This window comes from Haliotis rubra, unplaced genomic scaffold (assembly GCF_003918875.1).
Source record: "Haliotis rubra isolate DU_JTF1 unplaced genomic scaffold, ASM391887v1 Scf254, whole genome shotgun sequence".
In the NCBI taxonomy this organism is placed as follows: domain Eukaryota; kingdom Metazoa; phylum Mollusca; class Gastropoda; order Lepetellida; family Haliotidae; genus Haliotis; species Haliotis rubra.
Window position 1 is genome coordinate 1,202,074 of NW_025766603.1, and position 18,914 is coordinate 1,220,987.

Here is an 18,914-nt window from a genome sequence, read left to right on the forward strand (position 1 = left end):
TGTAGTGGTTAGAGCGATCTGGCCAGAGGCGGAAGGAAGCCGTGGCGGGTTTGATGGCGAGTCGGTGTCATACCAAAGACGTTATAATATGGTTCTTGTTGGTCCCTGTCTGGTGCTGGGCGGTAATGGGTACAACAAGGACGCATTCATCTTGATCCGTGCACTGCAGTTCTGGCTACAATAACACTATCTTCTCGGTCTAAGAGCTATTGCGGAAGGTACTGTAGATTCGATCAGTCATACCAAAAGACGTTATAATATGGTTCTTGTTGGTCCCTGTCTGGTGCTATTAATGGGTGCTTCAGTCAGTATAATTTATCTGGAGTGGGATTATTCGCTTCAGCTGGCATGGTATCTCAGTGATCTAGCACTATAAAACCAGCTTAAGTCTGGGCTAGTACAAGCAGCCGCACATACACATACACACGCATGCACGTCGTCATATGAGCAAAATATTCTCAAGGACGACGTAAAACCCAATTTCACCTCACCTCACCTCACAACTCATGTCGTATTATCACACCTGGTTTCAGCTTACCAGATTTCTATTGTGATTCAATTCTGTTGACAGTCTCCAGCGTGCAATGAAGGTGTTTGGCTGGATAGGTTCTCTCTTCCTCGTAATACAGCAAAGCATCCTGGCTCCTGTCCTCTCAGTCTGCACTTTCTTGGCAGGTAGGTGTCTACTGAGAAAACATTCTTAAAGCCCCATCCCCATGAAGGTCCGGGTGTGAATTGGTCTTCAGTAGCAAGTGCTTGTTGTAAGAGGCGACTGATGGGATCGGGTGGTCACGATCGTTGACTTGGTTGGCATGTGTCATCACTTCCTAATTGTGTAGACAGATGGTCATGATTTTGATCACTGGATTGTCTGGTCTAGATTGGATTATTTGCATACTGCCTCCATATAGCTGAAATATTGCTGAATGCAGCGTTAAACAACAAAACAACCAACCAACCAACCAATCTTAAAGCCTCACAATAGCAGTGTCTTTGTGTACTTTGTTAAATGAAGGAAATACTTTTACCTGATGACTGATTACCTGTAGCATCCATGTAGTGTCAGCTGTCAGTGTCATCCATGTAGTGTCATCCATGTAGTGTCAGCTGTCAGTGTCATCCATGTAGTGTCAGCTGTTAGTGTCATCCATGTAGTGTCAGCTGTTAGTGTCATCCATGTAGTGTCAGCTGTTAGTGTCATCCATGTAGTGTCAGCTGTTAGTGTCATCCATGTAGTGTCAGCTGTTGAGTGTCATCCATGCCAGTGTGGTAATCATCCATGTAGTGTCGGCTGTTAGTGTCATCCATGTAGTGTAAGTCATCATCCATTAGTGTCATCCATGTAGTGTCGGCTGTTAGTGTCATCCATGTACTGTCAGTGTCATCAATGTCAGTGTCATCCATAGTGTGTGATCCAGCTGTAGTGTCCATGCTGTCAATGTCATCCATGTAGTGTCAGCTGTTAGTGTCATCCATGTAGTGTCAGCTGTTAGTGTCATCCATGTAGTGTCGGCTGTCAGTGTCATCCATGTAGTGTCAGCTGTTAGTGTCATCCAGTGTAGTGTCATCCATGAAGTGTCGGCTGTTAGTGTCATCCATGTAAGTGTCAGCTGTTAGTGTCATCCATGTAGTGTCGGCTGTTAGTGTCATCCATGTGGTGTCATCCATGTATGTAGTCTCATCCATGAAGTGTCGGCTGTTAGTGTCATCCATGTAGTGTCAGCAGTTAGTGTCATCCATGTAGTGTCAGCATCCAGTGTCATCCATGTAGTGTCAGCTGTCAGTGTCATCCATGTAGTGTCAGCTGTTAGTGTCATCCATGTAGTGTCAGCTGTTAGTGTCATCCATGTAGTGTCAGCTGTCGAGTGTCATCCATGTAGTGTCAGCTGTTAGTGTCATCCATGTAGTGTCAGCTGTCAGTGTCATCCATGTAGTGTCAGCTGTTAGTGTCATCCATGTAGTGTCAGCTGTTAGTGTCATCCATGTAGTGTCAGCTGTTAGTGTCATCCATGTAGTGTCATCTTTTAGTGTCATCCATGTAGTGTCAGCTGTTAGTGTCATCCATGTAGTGTCGGCTATGTCAGTGTCATCCATGTAGTGTCATCCAGTGTCAGCTGTTAGTGTCATCCATGTAGTGTCAGCTGTCAGTGTCATCCATGTAGTGTCAGCTGTCAGTGTCATCCATGTAGTGTCAGCTGTAGTGTCATCCATGTCATCCATGAAGTGTCAGCTGTCAGTGTCATCCATGTAGTGTCAGCTGTTAGTGTCATCCATGTAGTGTCATCCATGTAGTGTCCAGTGTCCTAGTGTCATCCATGTAGTGTCAGCTGTTAGTGTCATCCATGTAGTGTCAGCTGTTAGTGTCATCCATGTAGTGTCATCTGTTAGTGTCATCCATGTAGTGTCAGCTGTTAGTGTCATCCATGTAGTGTCAGCTGTCAGTGTCATCCATGTAGTGTCAGCTGTCAGTGTCATCCATGTAGTGTCAGTTGTAGAAGTGTCATCCATGTCCAGCGTCATCCATGTAGTGTCAGCTGTTAGTGTCATCCATGTAGTGTCAGCTGTCAGTGTCATCCATGTAGTGTCAGCTGTCAGTGTCATCCATGTAGTGTCAGCTGTTAGTGTCATCCATGTAGTGTCAGCTGTTAGTGTCATCCATGTAGTGTCAGCTGTCAGTGTCATCCATGTAGTGTCAGCTGTCAGTGTCATCCATGTAGTGTCAGCTGTCAGTGTCATCCATGTAGTGTCAGCTGTCAGTGTCATCCATGTAGTGTCAGCTGTCAGTGTCATCCATGTAGTGTCAGCTGTCTAGTGTCATCCATGTAGTGTCAGCTGTTAGTCATCATCCATGATGTGTCAGCTGTTAGTGTCATCCATGTGAAGTGTCCATCAGTGTCATCCATGTAGTGTCAGCTGTTAGTGTCATCTATGTAGTGTCAGCTGTTAGTGTCATCCAAGAAGTGTCAGCCGTCAGTGTCATCCATGTAGTGTCAGCTTTCAGTGTCATCCATGAAATGTCAGCCAATAGTGTCACCCATGTTGTGTCATTAAAACATGCTTATTTTTTCATCTTTTGTTTTCTTTCAGGATTGGTCAAAATATTTTCGTCTCTCGGTGCTGTGTGTGAGTATACCTTGTGAGTGACTGTGTTTTAGTTTTACGCCGCTTTTAGCAATATTCCAGCACTACCATGGCGGGGGACACCAGAAATGGGCTTCACACATTGTACCCACGTGGGGAATCAAACCTGGGTTATCGGCATGATAAGCGAACGCTTTAACCACTAGGCTGCCCCACCGCCCCGCGTACACCCTGTGAATACCCCATTAGAGTATATGGTGTGAAGATTACGGAGTACAGATTTTTGTCCTTGTTTCTAATTGTGTATTAGACATGCAACATGTGTGTCTCACACTCCCTCTACTATTTTGTAGTTAACTTCATTGCTGGGAGAAAGAGGCCAAGTCAGCCTACAACACATCATGGTAAGCTTCGATCTGTTCATGGTAAGCTGTGTCCTCTTCATGGTAAGCTTGCATTTGTTCACGGTAAGCTTAGATCTGTTCATGGTAAGCTTAGATCTGTTCATAGTATGATGTGTCTTGGTCATGCACTGATGTTTGCATGGTGAGATTAACTCTGTGATAAGCACTGATGTTTGCATGGTGAGATTAACTCTGTGATAAGCACTGATGTTTGCATGGTGAGATTAACTCTGTGATAAGCACTGATGTCCCCATGGTGAGATTAACTCTGTGATAAGCAAGCATGGTGAGATTAACTCTGTGATAAGCACTGATGTTCCCATGGTGAGATTAACTCTGTGATAAGCACTGATGTTTGCATGGTGAGATTAACTCTGTGATAAGCACTGATGTTCCCATGGTGAGATTAACTCCGTGATAAGCACTGATGTTTGCATGGTGAGCGGTGAACTCTGTGATAAGCACTGATGTCCCCATGGTGAGATTAACTCTGTGATAAGCACTGATGTTTGCATGGTGAGCGGTGAACTCTGTGATAAGCACTGATGTTCCCATGGTGAGATTAACTCTGTGATAAGCACTGATGTTTGCATGGTGAGCGGTGAACTCTGTGATAAGCACTGATGTTCCCATGGTGAGATTAACTCCGTGATAAGCACTGATGTTTGCATGGTGAGCGGTGAACTCCACCAGGAGAATAGATGATCTTCACCAACAGGTTAGAGCATTGTGGACTTAGGTCAGATTGTATTCTTGGTTTTTCATTCAGCAGATCCTGCTCCTAAAAGACCAAGGACGGACATAGATGTGGTGGGAAAGGATTCATCTGGTTATTCCCCTTACGTCCAGACAACCGGCGTGGAGGCAGGTGAGAGTTTCGCCGAGTGTGTCAGACTGAAGGAGACCATCTGGCTATCTTGTCAACTTTACGTTTATCACACAGAAACACCATCAACTTGATATTCAATGTGTGGCATGGAAATGGTCATCTTTATGAGGTCATAAGATGAGCCAAACAGTTTATTTGACAAATGCGCCATCTATGTAAAGTCCTTTTACTGTTTAACTCAAGTCATCACGTTCAGTCATAAGACGTGCACATGTATCTTGGGAAGATATTAAATGTACTTGTTTCTTGTGCTATAAAGGGTCATTTCACTTATGTCAATAAGCTTTTATTTTCATCACATCGAAATTGAAATGTCTTATCACTTACTGCTGTGAAGAATAGAAATACACACTGAATGTCTTTAACAGAACTTGACTCGAGGTGTGTGCCTGCGTGCGTGCGTGCGTGTGTGTGTGTGTGTGTGAGTTTGTTAACATATAGAGGACAAGGCCTTGTGTGTTGTGCCTGACGTCCTTAAGCCTGGATGTCAATTTGGGTTGTCTCATCTACTTCTACCCGTGAAGATCTGGGTCAGAATTGGTTTTCAGCAACCCATGCTTGTCGTAAGAGGCGACTAACGGGATCAGGTGGTCAGGCTCGCTGACTGGTTGACATGTGTCATTATCCTAATTGCATAGATCGATGCCCATGCTGTTGATCACTGGATTGTCTGGTCCAGACTCGAATATTTATAGACGGCCGCCATATAGCTGGAATATTGCTAAGTGCGGCGTAAAACAATAATTTATCAGTCAATCATTTGCCTCACATTTCGTTTGTGTACATGTTTTGAATTGTTTATTATCATAACTTTCTGAACAGAGAACGCATCAGACGTGAAAGAGGTGTTGCATGGTGTCCGGAGACTGAATACAACGGGCATCAAGAACGGCAGTGCTGGCACCGTCATAACAACCGGTATATGTCTAGGGAGTTTACGGAGCAGGGCGAGAGACTGATGATGGTCAACGAACATCGACATCAATTGATTGTGACATTGATGTTGTTTCAAGCCTTCGTACCGGATTCGATTTTGCTAATTTTATCCACCATTTGTTTGTGTTGTCCAGACTTGGTGGTCTGCAAGCGATCATTGTATGGCTGGTATGTTGCCAAGTGTGACGTTAAACAACAACAACAACAACAGGTCGATCAGTCACTCTTTTCTCCCTGTGGCCTGACAGTAGGTGGAGATGAACCTCCTACGTGTTTCTCTCACGATAAAGTGTTCACCATCAAGCATATTCTGCTTCACTGCGTGGACTGTATAAATGCAAGGGATTCACATTATGAAGCAAAAATCTGAAAGTTGACAGCATATATATTATGAACTACTTAAGAGAAATTAGTCTCAATCATAAATTGTAACTATGTGTTTGTGTGACAAATTGGCTGTTTTTAAATCTGGTTTTATGATGTTATCTATTTGTAAATAACTCTGTAAATGAGAAATATGTATTTTAAGAAATTCCTTTAAACTTTGTTGTTAAGATGGAGATGTGTATATGTGCACACTTGGTCTCATTGTTATATGGCTAAAATAATCCAATGCAACTCCAAATTTTAACCCACTCACCTTCACTCACTCACAAGAAAACAAGCTCAGTTGGGTAGCCTGGTCGAACTTACTCACCCACAACAAATCACCACATTAAATTTCTCCTCGACTATGATTCATCATCCACAATGAACATTGAGGTACGGCAGCTAACCCTGGGAAGTGAAAACTTTGTCAAAACATCGAATACACCGTAGATTCATACTTCTGTGTGTGTGTGTGTGTGTGTGAGAGAGAGAGAGAGAGAGGGATATGATGACTTTAAGAGGAGGGCGGTTGTCACCCATTTTGATCTGGTGAGGTAGGAGTGGTCATCCATTTTGTACACATGTACTAGGGGTCATCAATTTTGTACATGTAAATATTAGAAAAAATATGCTTAAAAATGTGGGGGGGAGGGGGGGGCATTGATTTTGTACATGACATACAAGGGGCAAATTACTTTGTACATAAATCTTAGGGGGGTTCATTCACATTGTAAATGCTTCTCCATGAAAATCATCATATCACGCACGCACGCACGCACACACACACACACACACACACACCATAAATTATGAAGGGTCCCCTTCAGGAATGTTTTCTCTCTATCATCAATGACAGTTATAAATGAGTTTATGTAATTTTGTCAGAATGATGCGGTCTGCATTGATGACTGAATGTTATTATACGCCGCACCTGCGATATTTCTGTTGCAAGCATGTGAATCTCGTATGTATTTGACTGTTGTATTTGATTGACGTTTTACTGTGTATCAAAGATAAACTTTGAAATATACATGTCACATCAATGTCAGTGTCTCTGTTTCACCTGATGACTATAGTCTGTTTGCAGTGAAAACGTACCAATGAATTTTCACTTTAAACAAAAAACTGAACCAAGTTAAGTGAAATTAAGATTGCGAGTCCTCATAAAGTTTACCTTGCAAATTGGAAATTTAAATCTCAGAATTTTATTTAACTTAGGATAAAAGTTGTTTAACAAACGATCATAGATTGAAATCGTTACTATTGGTTTCTATTACAGTAGATGGAACAGTGAAACAAATGCACGTGCGGAACGTGATGAGCGTTAACTTAAACCAACACTACTTGTTCTCGGTGTTTCATATAAAGTGCATACCCGCTTGTAATGCAAACCAATAATAGCGATTTGAAACTATGATCGTTTGTTAAACAACTTTTATCCTAATTTGAGTAAAATTCTGAGATTTGAATGTTCAATTGGCAAGGTAAAATTATGAGGATTCGCAATCTTAATTTCACTTTATTCGATTTACCTTTTTGTTTAGAGTGAAATTCATCGGTACGTTTTCACTGCAAACAGACTATACAGAGCAAGAAAAAATAAAATTCAGTGGCGTTTTTAAATTTGCTGATATAGAAATGATCCCAGTTTATGGAGAATAACTTACGAGATTCGAGATATTAGAGTTTGTTTTTCCTCAATGAAACGTGGCGTCCCGAGACGTGCCGAGTGAAATGTACAATGTTTCGATCCTAGTCATTCGTCATCACTCGCCCCTTTCCGTAACCTCCAAGAAGACTCGTCCCCCTATCGATGCTTGTTATGTGCGAAAAATACAACAAACCAATCAGAACGCACATAAATGAGCGCGGTGCTTTGATAAAAATAATCCTGAGTACTTAAATCGTTTATGGCATTATGCCATTGTTAAAAAATTATGAAAAATATATATCGTCATATTGAAAGTACAAAGAACGTAGCTAACAGGATTTTGCTGGCTATTATGAAGTTTTTAATAAGAATCACGCGAATGACGGTGAGAGATTCAAATACACACACGTGCGTTTGTTGACATAACGGCTCTCAGGGGTCCAACGGAGTGTATTTCTGACGATCTTGCGGGCTTGTTATGGAGATTGTACGTGCGCTTCGACCAATTTTAGGAAATGTAATTTTATCGCTTTGCGTTTCAAAACAATAATATCGTATTTGTATGTAACTAATCAACCTTAATCTTTAACATTGGGCTTATATTTCATAGCTCTGGGGATATTTTAGTCTGACTGTTTTTTGGTCATTCATTTTTTTTTTTCAGCGAATTCATTTAAAATTCCACAAGGGGTGTGACAGCAAGGATACACGAATGTTCAGTTTGAGAAAAAATTAAACGTCATTTTTTTGAGTATCTGCTTTGGGATTTAATGTAGCCGAAAAAATATTATTTTATTTGTATATTCAATAAAACAATTCCCATTTTTGATTATTAAACCCTATTAAAAAAATTAACATAATTGGAAATATAAGGTGAACAGCTGGTAATAACTACATTTTTTTTTTTTTTAGAATATGTCTTTAACAAATATGTTTTTCTCCTTTTAGTTGTATCAAAGAGGATTAATATGTAAGATAAATAAGTAAAAAACAACAAAAAACAACAACCTAGCAATACAATGTACATGTGCTTCGGTGATATTAAGAAACATTGGAATCAAACAGGGATAGAGTTATCGTTCTTGTTTAAAGTAGTTCTGATGTTCATGCGCCAATATGAAATCCTTCCAGAGGGGCACGAGTCGCTAGTCGGCTTGTCCCGGAATAACACGAGTTGGTTACGAATGGATCCTAGTGTGAAACATTTGAAACCCGAGGTTTGCCGAGTTAAACATAAAAGTCCTAAGCTTTGGAAAATACAATTTCACTTGCACAATTTTCAGTTTTAAGTTTATGAATTTCACATATTAGTCATTCAAAAATCCTTTCATTCTGTATATATAGTGTCACGCATTCAAAGAAAACCTTGGAATACCCGAGAAATGGCTTAAACATATTTCTCCCCGACGAATACAATGACGTCCGGTAATCCCGCGCACCTAAGCACATCGATCGCAACACGGCAACTAACGTCTCTTATTTTTGTGGTTTACGTGACTAAACATGCTGGTATGCATCATATTTATCTAGAAATATAAGTTTTATTGACGACTATAAGATTCTAACATTGCATTATGACATACGGTTGACCTTACCGGCATTCTGACGACCTCGCTTGCTGTCCGGTAATTCTGCGCAGCAACTGATGCGTACAACATCCAGCTGGAGATCCGAAGTGTGGAAGCGTATTAGGGCCAGATTATTTTCAAAAATCACTTCATCAATGTAAGGAAGAGTGTTTCATATTAAATCCAATTATGAATAATGAAGAAAAAAGGTATCTCTGTACATCAAGACGTGGCTCGTGCCTAGTTGGCCCACAGATAGTCATAAAAGCATCTAAATGTAAATATTTCATGACCTTTTGTATCGTTATCCATACACGTGAACACTAGTTACAGAATAACACAGGAGCAGGACACGCTCACCTTCCGAACCCGATGACGTCAGTATTTGATATTAATTCATTAACAAATGGTCATGATATAGTCGGAATTGTACTGTCAACTTCAGGCAGAGATGTGTGATGTATATTGGGAAGGGGTTCGTCGCTTTTATGTGATTATTACGATTGACCTTTATTTATACTCACTAGAAAATATAGTTGCCGTTATGGTCTTGCATTGTTTAATCTAGTTGATACACACGACCTGTGAATACAACAATGTTCGGGACTTGTGACCGCCTCCGTGGTGTAGTGGTTAGAGCGTCCGCCCGGAGAGCGGAAGATCGCGGGTTCGATCCCGACCGCGTCATACCAAAAGACGTTAAAATATGGTACGTGTTGGTCCCTGCCTGGCGCGCGGCATTAAAGGGTACAACAAGGACTGGTCCGCTCGGAGTCGGTATAATGTGTCTGAGTGGGGTATTCATGCTTCACTGCGGCATGGTATCTCAGTGGGCTAGCACTATAAAACCAGCTTAAGTCTGGGCTAGTACAAGCAGCCGCACATACACATACACATGCATGCACGTCGTCATATGAGCGAAATATTCTCCAGCGCGACGTTAAACCCAATTTCACCTCACCTCTTATCTTAGTGTATTCTGTTTCCAAGCGTTCATTCCCTGTGGGAAATATGCATTATGTCGGAAAGCGCACGTAAAATCTCCGAGAGGCAGACAGACAGAGGTACGCTTATACATGCCTCAACTTTAGCACAAGGGTAATCCTAGACCGTGGTCTGAATAACCTTTCTGTTGATGAGCTCAGGAACCAAAGAGTTCTTGACATCAGACGTTTCACGTGCAACGTGCAAGAAAAATGGGGAAGTTTTGCCCTCCAACAAATACCTATTGAAGTTTGACATCTGACACGCCTAAACTCCCGCGACGTTGAAAGGTAATTTGTTTTTTCAATGAGAATTGGTTTGTTTATACCTCGTCCGACCCGCTTCAACTGCCAAAAGTTTGACCACGGTCAAAATACTTTGATATTGGATATTTTTTAGCGCACATATCCACGCACTAGTGCATGCTCAAGCCGCTGGTATTTTTCCCCTGATCATTGGATGTCAGTCTCAACCACCCACCTATTATTAATCTCAACTCCCTGGGGATCATACAACTCTTTCTGCCACAAGGCGGACCGAGTTATTGCGGCTTTCCCATCCTTACGAGGTACCCATTCACAGCTGGGTACCTATTGTACCCACTTGGAGAAAACGACCATTCCGCTTATCGTTCTCTGATTCCAGGTCACTGAAACAGTGCGCCCTCCGTTTCTGTCCAAACACCCTCTACAAATGGCAAAGCACAGCAGACGACCGATCCTCCACCAACTGAAGAGAAGGAGGATGCAAATAAAACTACTCCAAATAGATGAAACATTCCAAAAGCTCAAAGAAAACTTCATTTTTGTTAAAACTCTTTGGAGGACATGGATGTTTCTCACAACACGCTCCCACGTAACTCCTCCTTGAATGACCCACTGCCTATCACGGTGGAATTGTCAATGGTCCTAGGACTAATTGTAATGGAATCTTACTTCTGACACATGGCTATAATACAGTATCATTGTGTCTTCAAGAAACATACTTTAAAGAAAATTATCGATTAAGCTTGATAAATTCCCATCTGAAGATAAAGCACGTAAATGTGTTAAGAAAATCACGCAAGATCTGGAAACGTTTTTTTCAAGATACGCTTACTCTACTTAACAAAGTGTGGAAAGATCAAAGTTATGGGATCCAGCGACTCTGGTTCAACAGCTGAAAATAAATGGCAGTGTGTTAACATCCAAAAAGATTATTGCTGATAAAATGGCATAAACAGTAAGGAAAAACTCTTCTTCTACAAATTACGATCCTACCTTTCAACAGTATCAGAATAAACAAGAAAAAGTCTATCTAAATAGAGTGAATAAGAGAAGCTTGAGATGACTCGTGATACAACATCCGGGTCTGATCATTGACATGACCATTACTAAAACATCTACCTCAGGAATCTCTCTTAGTTGTAAAATATATTCAATAATATTTGGGAACAGGACATTTTCGACTTCCTGGCATTAAGCAATGGCTATTCCTATGCCCAAACTCGGGTAAGAATCACAGAGATCCTTCTAATTACCGTTCTATTGCTCTCACTAGCTGTGTCTCCAAGACCATGGAACGTGTGTTAAATGGTCGACTCGTCTGGTACCTGGAATAAAACAACCTTATCACAGATATACACCAGAAGAGAACCATTGACAGATTGGGGTATTTTATTCGTAATGGTTTTATTAAAAAGCAGCATGTAGTTTCTATTTTCATTGATTTAGAAAAGGCATATGCTACTGCTTACAGATATGGTGCTTGGAAAGACATATACGATGGGTCTTCGTGGTCGAATGACCGATGTATTTGCACGTAGTTTAAGAAGATAGACAGTTTAAGGTTAGAGTTGGATCAACTCTTTCTGACGTCTATGACCAGGAAACAGGAGACCACCAAGGAAGTATATTATCTGTTACTTTTTAGTATCAATATCTACAGCTTTGATCAAGTTATAAATAGAAGCGACAAAACCGTTTCCACATTCGTAAGAAATCTCTGCCGAAAGCAGATGAATAGATATCTGTTTCAGCAGTATTACAGCTGTATGATGTTGTTTGTAAACTAATCGGGTCTGGACCAGACAATCCCGTGATTGTCACCATGCGATACGATGACGGAACATGTGTTTATGAATCACTATGAAATACTGATGATACCAGGTGTTCGCGAAAAGTGAGTGTATCCTGCCCCACCGGTGGCACCCGTCATAAACATATGCTAAGTCTTGTGATTTGTTCACCTGAAATAATTCGGGAACGCATGGTCAAAATAGGGAATTGCATCCGACTTCCCTCACATCCATCTGTGCCAACTTTCACAATTGTTTTCAGTCCTTGTAAGAATTTGTATGATAATAAGCCAAAGTCGACTCCAGCTTTTGGTATACTTATGCAATCACATATCAGAAATGCAAATCAAAGTCTTAACAATATAATTTATTTAACTGTAAATGCCCGATCCCCATGACTATAGATGCAATCTAATGTCAGTTTGGAATTGACAAAACTGTAAAATTCTGTTACTAATACCTTATTGTACAAAAAAACATATTTAGTAATTAAAGGTCAATACCACCCCTTTAAATGTCTACACAGACGGGTAGAAGGTTGGTGTTAAGATATCAGCAGCAGTTGTAGCTGTAAATAACGCCTTGTCTCTGATAGTGATTGAGTGAGTTTAGTTTTACACCGCATTCAGCAATATTCCAGCTAAATGGTGGCTTTCTGTAAATAATCGAGTCTGGACCGGACAATCCAGTGATCAACAGCATGAGCATCGATCTGCGCAATTGGGAACCGATGACATGTGTCAACCAAGCCAGCGAGCCAGACCACCCGATCTCGTTAGTCGCCTGTTACGACAAGCATGAGTTACTGAAGATAAATTCCACCGGGACCTTCACGGGTAGCCTTGTCTCTGAGATGAACTGAGGGACGTTCTTTTCTCGATGCAACTGAAGCAAGAATAATTTGTTTAGCCTTGCAATATATTGAACATTTTAAAGAGTGCAACTTCATCATCTGTTTACATAGTTTGTCCTTTTTAAAGACATTAAAATACCGAAAACATTAACTTCTGTTTTCAGCGGAACGTTTAAGTAACTTTCTGGATTACCTATGGCTGGTAAGGTTTTTATATTTTGTTGGCACTAGGGCTATAAGAAGTAACTCTAAGGCAGAAACTGCACTTCAAAAATCAGTTGCCATCATTAAACTTCTTTTATCTGCCAGATCAGTGGCGGCAGAGTTGGAGTGATCAAATATCAAATATGTTTCATTCCATTAAGCAAAACATAGGACAGAATCCATTAATTGGGCTTGCTCGTCAAAATGAATGACTGAGTGAGTTTAGTTTTACGCCGCTTTTATCAATATTCCAGCAATATCACGGCGGGGGACACCAGAAATGGGCTTCACATATTGTCCCATGTGAGGAATCGAACCTGGGTCTTCGGCGTGACGAGCGAGCGCTTTAAAATAGCAACTAGGCTACCCCACCGCCCCTCGTCAAAATGAAGTGGTAACACGGAGATGTCGTGTAGGTCAGGTTTCAGTTAAAGACGATCCACCTCAATGCATCCTATGCCACAGACCAATTAGTGTTAACCGCATTTTCCTTGATTGATCCAATGACACTCTGTTGCGCTTGTCAAGGAAGTCTTCATTAGATATTAATTCATCCGAAAACATAACGTTTGCTCAACGACGACTGGTTTAGCGTTGCCGACCTTGACACCAACGGCGTCTTGCTGCAATGTGACGGGATAACATCGGGCATGCAGGTTCCCATTCGTCACCACTCGCCCCTTTCCGTAACCGCTATTTGGCTTGTCCCGGAATAACACGAGTTGGTCACGAATGGCACGTTCCATCTCATTCATCACCACTCGCCCCTTTCCGTAACCTCCTAGAAGATCGCTATTCGGCTTGTCCCGGAATTACACGAGTTGGTCACGAATGCGAATAGCGATCTTCCTGGAGGCTACGGAAAGAGGCGAGTGGTGACGAATGGGTCTTGTGCGCCAGTTGTCGCCCTTGGTAGATCAGTTCGGCGCATGTCATCAAGGTCATAGATATATGTTGATTGTGACCTGCTATTTACTGACCCTTAAACATTAATAGCTAATAATAATAATAATTCTCCGGAAAGTTCTTGGCAGCGCTTCCTGGGAGAAGTCCCATTCGCTGTCTGGGCTGCGTGTAGAGGGGGCAAGGGCCCTGAGCTGATGATGAGCCTTACCAGCCTGACTGTGCCAGGATCACCCGAACCCTCTCTGCTGCATTTTTTTTTATCTTAATCTGAAAAACATAATAAATATAATGTCCATTTGTATAGCGCCAAACTCAACACCAGTTACGCTCATAGCGATAACAATGAATAAAAACAGGCTAACCAAAGCATAGGACATTAATGTTACTCCGGATAACCCAAGCTGCCTGTGAGGCGCTAGATTCATTGTCACATGACCTATTCCCACCTGGTACCCATTTTCTGCTGGGTGAACTGAGGCAACGTTGAACAAACTCACTTGCCTAAGGTGAGACTACATGTATTACATGGGACAATGCTGTGTCTAATTCCTAATTCCAACTTCGAACATAAAATTGCACGTGGCCGTTCCTGACGTGACAGAAACCGTTCAATCTAAAACAATATCAGAACAACGTTCAGTCTGGCGTTATCACTGAAATTAACAGCAACACAATGACATAATTCGAAATTTTGAATTTCGAATTTTACCCACACTATGCTCAAGTGCACATCATTAAGAACGCTCGTACGAAATTGGCGTGTTTGAACTAAATTTAACACGTTGTGAATGAAATAATTATTTTTAAATCCATAAACTGTGAGGTTGTTCCCGGTATTTGGACAGCATTGCACGAACGCATCCATCAATTGCGTGCGCCTGCACGTGAACTCGTCAACTGTGTCGTGTGATTGTTTCTCAATTGTAGTCAGTCTCGTCTTTGTCAAGTAAACGTCTCTTATTTGTACATCTGTGTTGCGTGTTATGTGGGCCTGAAGACCTTACAATGGTGGCAGCGTTTGGATAGTGTGGACACATGGAAGGACTTTGAAGGAAGTGCGACTTTAAGAAGAATTTCAAGGAATGTGCTCTTCATCGAACTGTGACGTGAGTTTGTTCCATTTTGCCATTTTGACCTTGTGGTTGAACTTTTTCGTCTTCTGTGTGAATGACATTGAACATTTAAGCAAGAATACTTTTCATTTCATCATGGCTGAAGGTGGTACAAGTCAAGAACATTCTGGCGATATCAAGCATTTCAAAATTCCTCTGTTTGATCCCAAACGGTCAACTTTTGCGAACTTTATTGAAAATGTGTATGAAGTGAAAGCTTGGGGCCTAAACTGGAACTCTGATAAAAGTTACGTGGCTTAGCTTTAGTACTTCCTGCAGGGTTTTGCTCACGAGTATTCAACGATATTTCGGATGAAAACAAAACTAATTATGCAAGTCTGAAAGCCGCTTTGATTAAAGAACTTGATAGAACTCAAGAGCGTACTCAAACTGCTGCTAGGGAGTTCAGAGACATGTGTAAAAAAACCCATGAATCCATTGATGATTTCGCCAACCATCTTCAGGTCAAGGTTGATGAAGCATACCCCTCATTCGCAAAATCAAACAAAAATGAACTCTGTGCTCAAGGATTTTTTGATGGCTTGTCAAGTAAGAAATTGAGAGAACAACTGAACATTGCCATTTGTCAACAATCTAAATCTCCAAAATTTGATGCTCTTGTAGACATGGCTAGACGTCTTGCGGGTTCTCTGTGTGAGGACAGTGATTAGTCTGTGTTTCTTATCAAGTGCAATTATTGCAAGAAGCCAGGTCATCAAGAGCGACAGTGTTACAAGAAGAAACGGGATTTAGGTTCATCAAATAGTCGTAGCAAGTTTTGTTCTTTAAAGTCAGCAGCTGAATGTCGTGATACAGAGTCGAGTGATATGTCAAAGTACAGAAACATTCGGTGTTACAAGTGTCGAAAATATGGACACATTGCGACTAAGTGTCCAGATAAATCCCATGTACATTGTTTCTTCAGACACCAACAGTAACTTTCCCTCAATTCCTAAAAATTCACCAACCACACAAATCAGTCTTGGTAGCGAGTCTTTCGCTGTAATCATAGATAGTGGAGCTAGCGTCTCGTGCAAAATGTGTCTTTGCTTAAGAGAGCTTTTCCAAATGGTGTTTGTCTAGAAGAGACAAAATCTAAATTAACTGATCTGTCGGGTTCTTTGTGCGTTATCGGTGTGTTCGATACAACTATACAGATCAGTGGTGAAATCCATGATTGTAGATTCCATGTGTTGGATGTTCGTGATGACCATTTGTTGCTAGGATGGGACTTTATGTGTAGGTTTGAGGAAATAGTCATTAAGCCAAAGGAAAAGTCAGCGGACTTTATACATCTAGTTACTGATGGAATTGTACACAAGGTTCATATTGCTGAAAGTACTACTATTCCACCAAGAAGTCAAGCAATCTTGAGAGTAGCTATTAGTCAGTCAAATACTGTGGCCGGACATGTGATGATAGAAAAACATTCTGAGTTTGAATCTAGGACTGGGTTGATAGTTGGTAGATCTCGTCCTCTCACTGCATTTCAAAGAAGCTCAGGTGTTTACTAGTTCAAACGAATGTGTTTCGGATTAAAGACTGCGCCATTAGCCTTTCAGCGTATGATGCATGTAGTACTAGGTGGCTTAACTCGTGATCATGTTTTGGTGTATTTGGACGATGTGTTAGTCCATTCTCGTACAGCTAATGAACATTTGGACAGTTTGAGACAGGTATTTGGAAAGTTTGCATCCTGTGGTGTTGCTGTGAGGCCAGACAAATGTTTTTTCTTCATGAAGAGTGTCCAATATCTAGGATATGAGATTTCTGCTTAAGGTGTGAGTCCAGGAAAGAAAGGTTTGGAAGCAATCAGGCAGTTTCCGGTTCCGACTTCATGGGAAGAAGTTCGTTCGTTGGTAGGCCTTGCAACGTATTTTCAGAGGTTCATTCCAAATTTTTCTGACCTTATTATGCCTCTCAGTCGTGTTGTTGAAAAGCGTGTCTACTGTTGGCAGTCGCCACATCAGGAATCTTTTGATAGGCTCAAGCTGGTCTTGACGTCTTACCCTGTTTTGAAACATCCTGATTTTAGTGCAGAGGCATCGCAATTCATAATACAAACATATGCTATTAGACAGGTTTAGCGGGAGTGCTTTTGCAAGATGACCATCCCATCAGATATGCTTCAAAGAAACTTTCCAAAACTGAACGAAATTATTCCACTATCCACCAAGAAGCACTGGCAATAATTTGGGCTGTTAGGAAATTTCGACCCTATGTGTTCGGCAAGACGTTTCGTTTGAGAACAAATCATAAACCTCTGACATACATTTTGACATCAAAATCAGAAATTCGCCAGATGGAGTTTAGAACTTTCTGAGTACTCATTTGACATTGATCACATTCCAGGGAATGAAAACATTCCAAGTGATATTTTGAGTCGTAAGCCTGTTGAAGACGCCAATGAATTACCAATGTAAGCTGTGACTAGAGTGACTAGAGGTCAAGAAAAACGACGTGATATTATTATCAAAGCACATGAACATGGCAATTAGCACAAAAAAGTTGATTCTTCAGTTACACAACGTGAGGTAGCTAAAATAGAGGAGAAATGTACTGTGTGTATAGAGGGTCCACATGCTATAGCAAGGTCTCCGTTAGGTGTTACTGTTACTGCTTCGCGTCCTTGGGAGGTTCTTGGGAGGATTTTGTTGGCCCACTTCCACGTTCGTCTTGTGGTTATTTGTTTACATGTTTAGCTGATTTGAGTAGGATGTTTTTCGCCTTTCCAGTTCGTACGGCGACGACATCTAGTGCAACAACAGTGCTTGAACGTCTGTTTTCCATATTTGGTCCACCCGGTGTTTTACATATGGATAATGGTACTGTTTTTACATCAAAAGAATTTTGTGTGTTTACTTCCAAGTGGGGAATCAGATGCAGTTAGACTCCAGTTGCTAGACCTCAGGCTAATCCAGTTGAAAGAGCTCACAGAACATTAAAAACTTCTTTAGTGAAAACAGCAGAGTGTAACAAACGTGGGACAGAGTTTTGCCAGAAATTGTGTTAGCACATAATTCGTTGTTAAATCGTACCACGGGTTTCGCTCCCTATTTTGTTATGTTTGGTCGTAACAGTTTGATTCATCAATTAGTGTCAGACGATGTTTCCTCTGTGGGGGGAGGAGATGGACAGCTGTGTAGAGGTGTGGGATATGTGTGTCGAATCCCATACGTCGGCTAAATTACATCGTCAGGAGCAGACATCACAAAGAGTGTCAAGGATGTTTAATGTTGGTGATCGTGTTGCAGTCAAAATATTAGGAGGACACAAGTTCAAGAAACAACATTTCAAGTCCGGATTTGTGGTATCCAAGTGTGAGTTCCTACAAGTCAAGTCATCTGATCGTTCATGGAGAGAAACAGTCGTCGTTAGTGCTGATCAAGTCGTGTGAGACCTTTCTTAAGAGGGGGAGGGATGTGAGGTTGTTCCCGGTATTTGGACAGCATCGCACGAACGCATCCATCAATAGCGTGCGCCCGCACGTGGACTCGTCAACTGTGTCGTGTGATTGTTTCTCAATTGAAGTCAGTCTCGTCTTTGTCTTCGTCAAGTAAACGTCTCTTATTTGTACATCTGTGTTGCGTGTTATGTGGGCCTGAAGACCTTACAATACAATCATACAACTTGGTTCCCTAATAATATCACCCCTATATGGAATATCCTCAACGTTTTTTAATAGTATACAGCTTGAGAACTAGTAAGACTACCTACATATAAAAATATCAACACGTTTCGTTGTTTAATATGCATTTCACTCCCCAAAAACATATGTCGATCTTGATATGTATCATATCTACACTCCACATAACACTATCGCACAATTTACACAGATACGATCTGGGTGTATTAAATTCAATATACACATATATTCATTATTGCGAGTTTATATATTACT

The 18,914-nt window shown here is 41.2% G+C and overlaps 1 protein-coding gene and 1 long non-coding RNA gene across 6 annotated transcripts; both read left to right on the top strand.

Moving 5' to 3' along the window:
• Positions 1 to 497: 497 nt before the first annotated feature.
• Positions 498 to 6,299, top strand: LOC124279666. 4 transcript variants are annotated; one of them, XM_046715510.1, is made up of 5 exons: positions 498 to 675; positions 3,088 to 3,123; positions 3,435 to 3,485; positions 4,255 to 4,353; positions 5,197 to 6,299. In XM_046715510.1, exons 1-5 carry the CDS (start codon positions 585 to 587, stop codon positions 5,331 to 5,333), a joined length of 414 nt encoding a protein of 137 aa, XP_046571466.1. In that variant the 5' UTR covers positions 498 to 584; the 3' UTR covers positions 5,334 to 6,299. The 4 variants fall into 4 exon arrangements, with proteins under 4 accessions (XP_046571466.1, XP_046571467.1, XP_046571468.1 ...); XM_046715511.1 differs by having other exon boundaries at positions 4,258 to 4,353; XM_046715512.1 differs by lacking the exon at positions 3,088 to 3,123.
• On the top strand, positions 1,456 to 3,081 carry LOC124279667. 2 transcript variants are annotated; one of them, XR_006899436.1, is made up of 3 exons: positions 1,456 to 1,672; positions 2,225 to 2,298; positions 2,914 to 3,081. It is a non-coding gene; the product is annotated as an uncharacterized LOC124279667 (long non-coding RNA). The 2 variants fall into 2 exon arrangements; XR_006899437.1 differs by having other exon boundaries at positions 2,252 to 2,298.
• Positions 6,300 to 18,914: the final 12,615 nt, after the last annotated feature.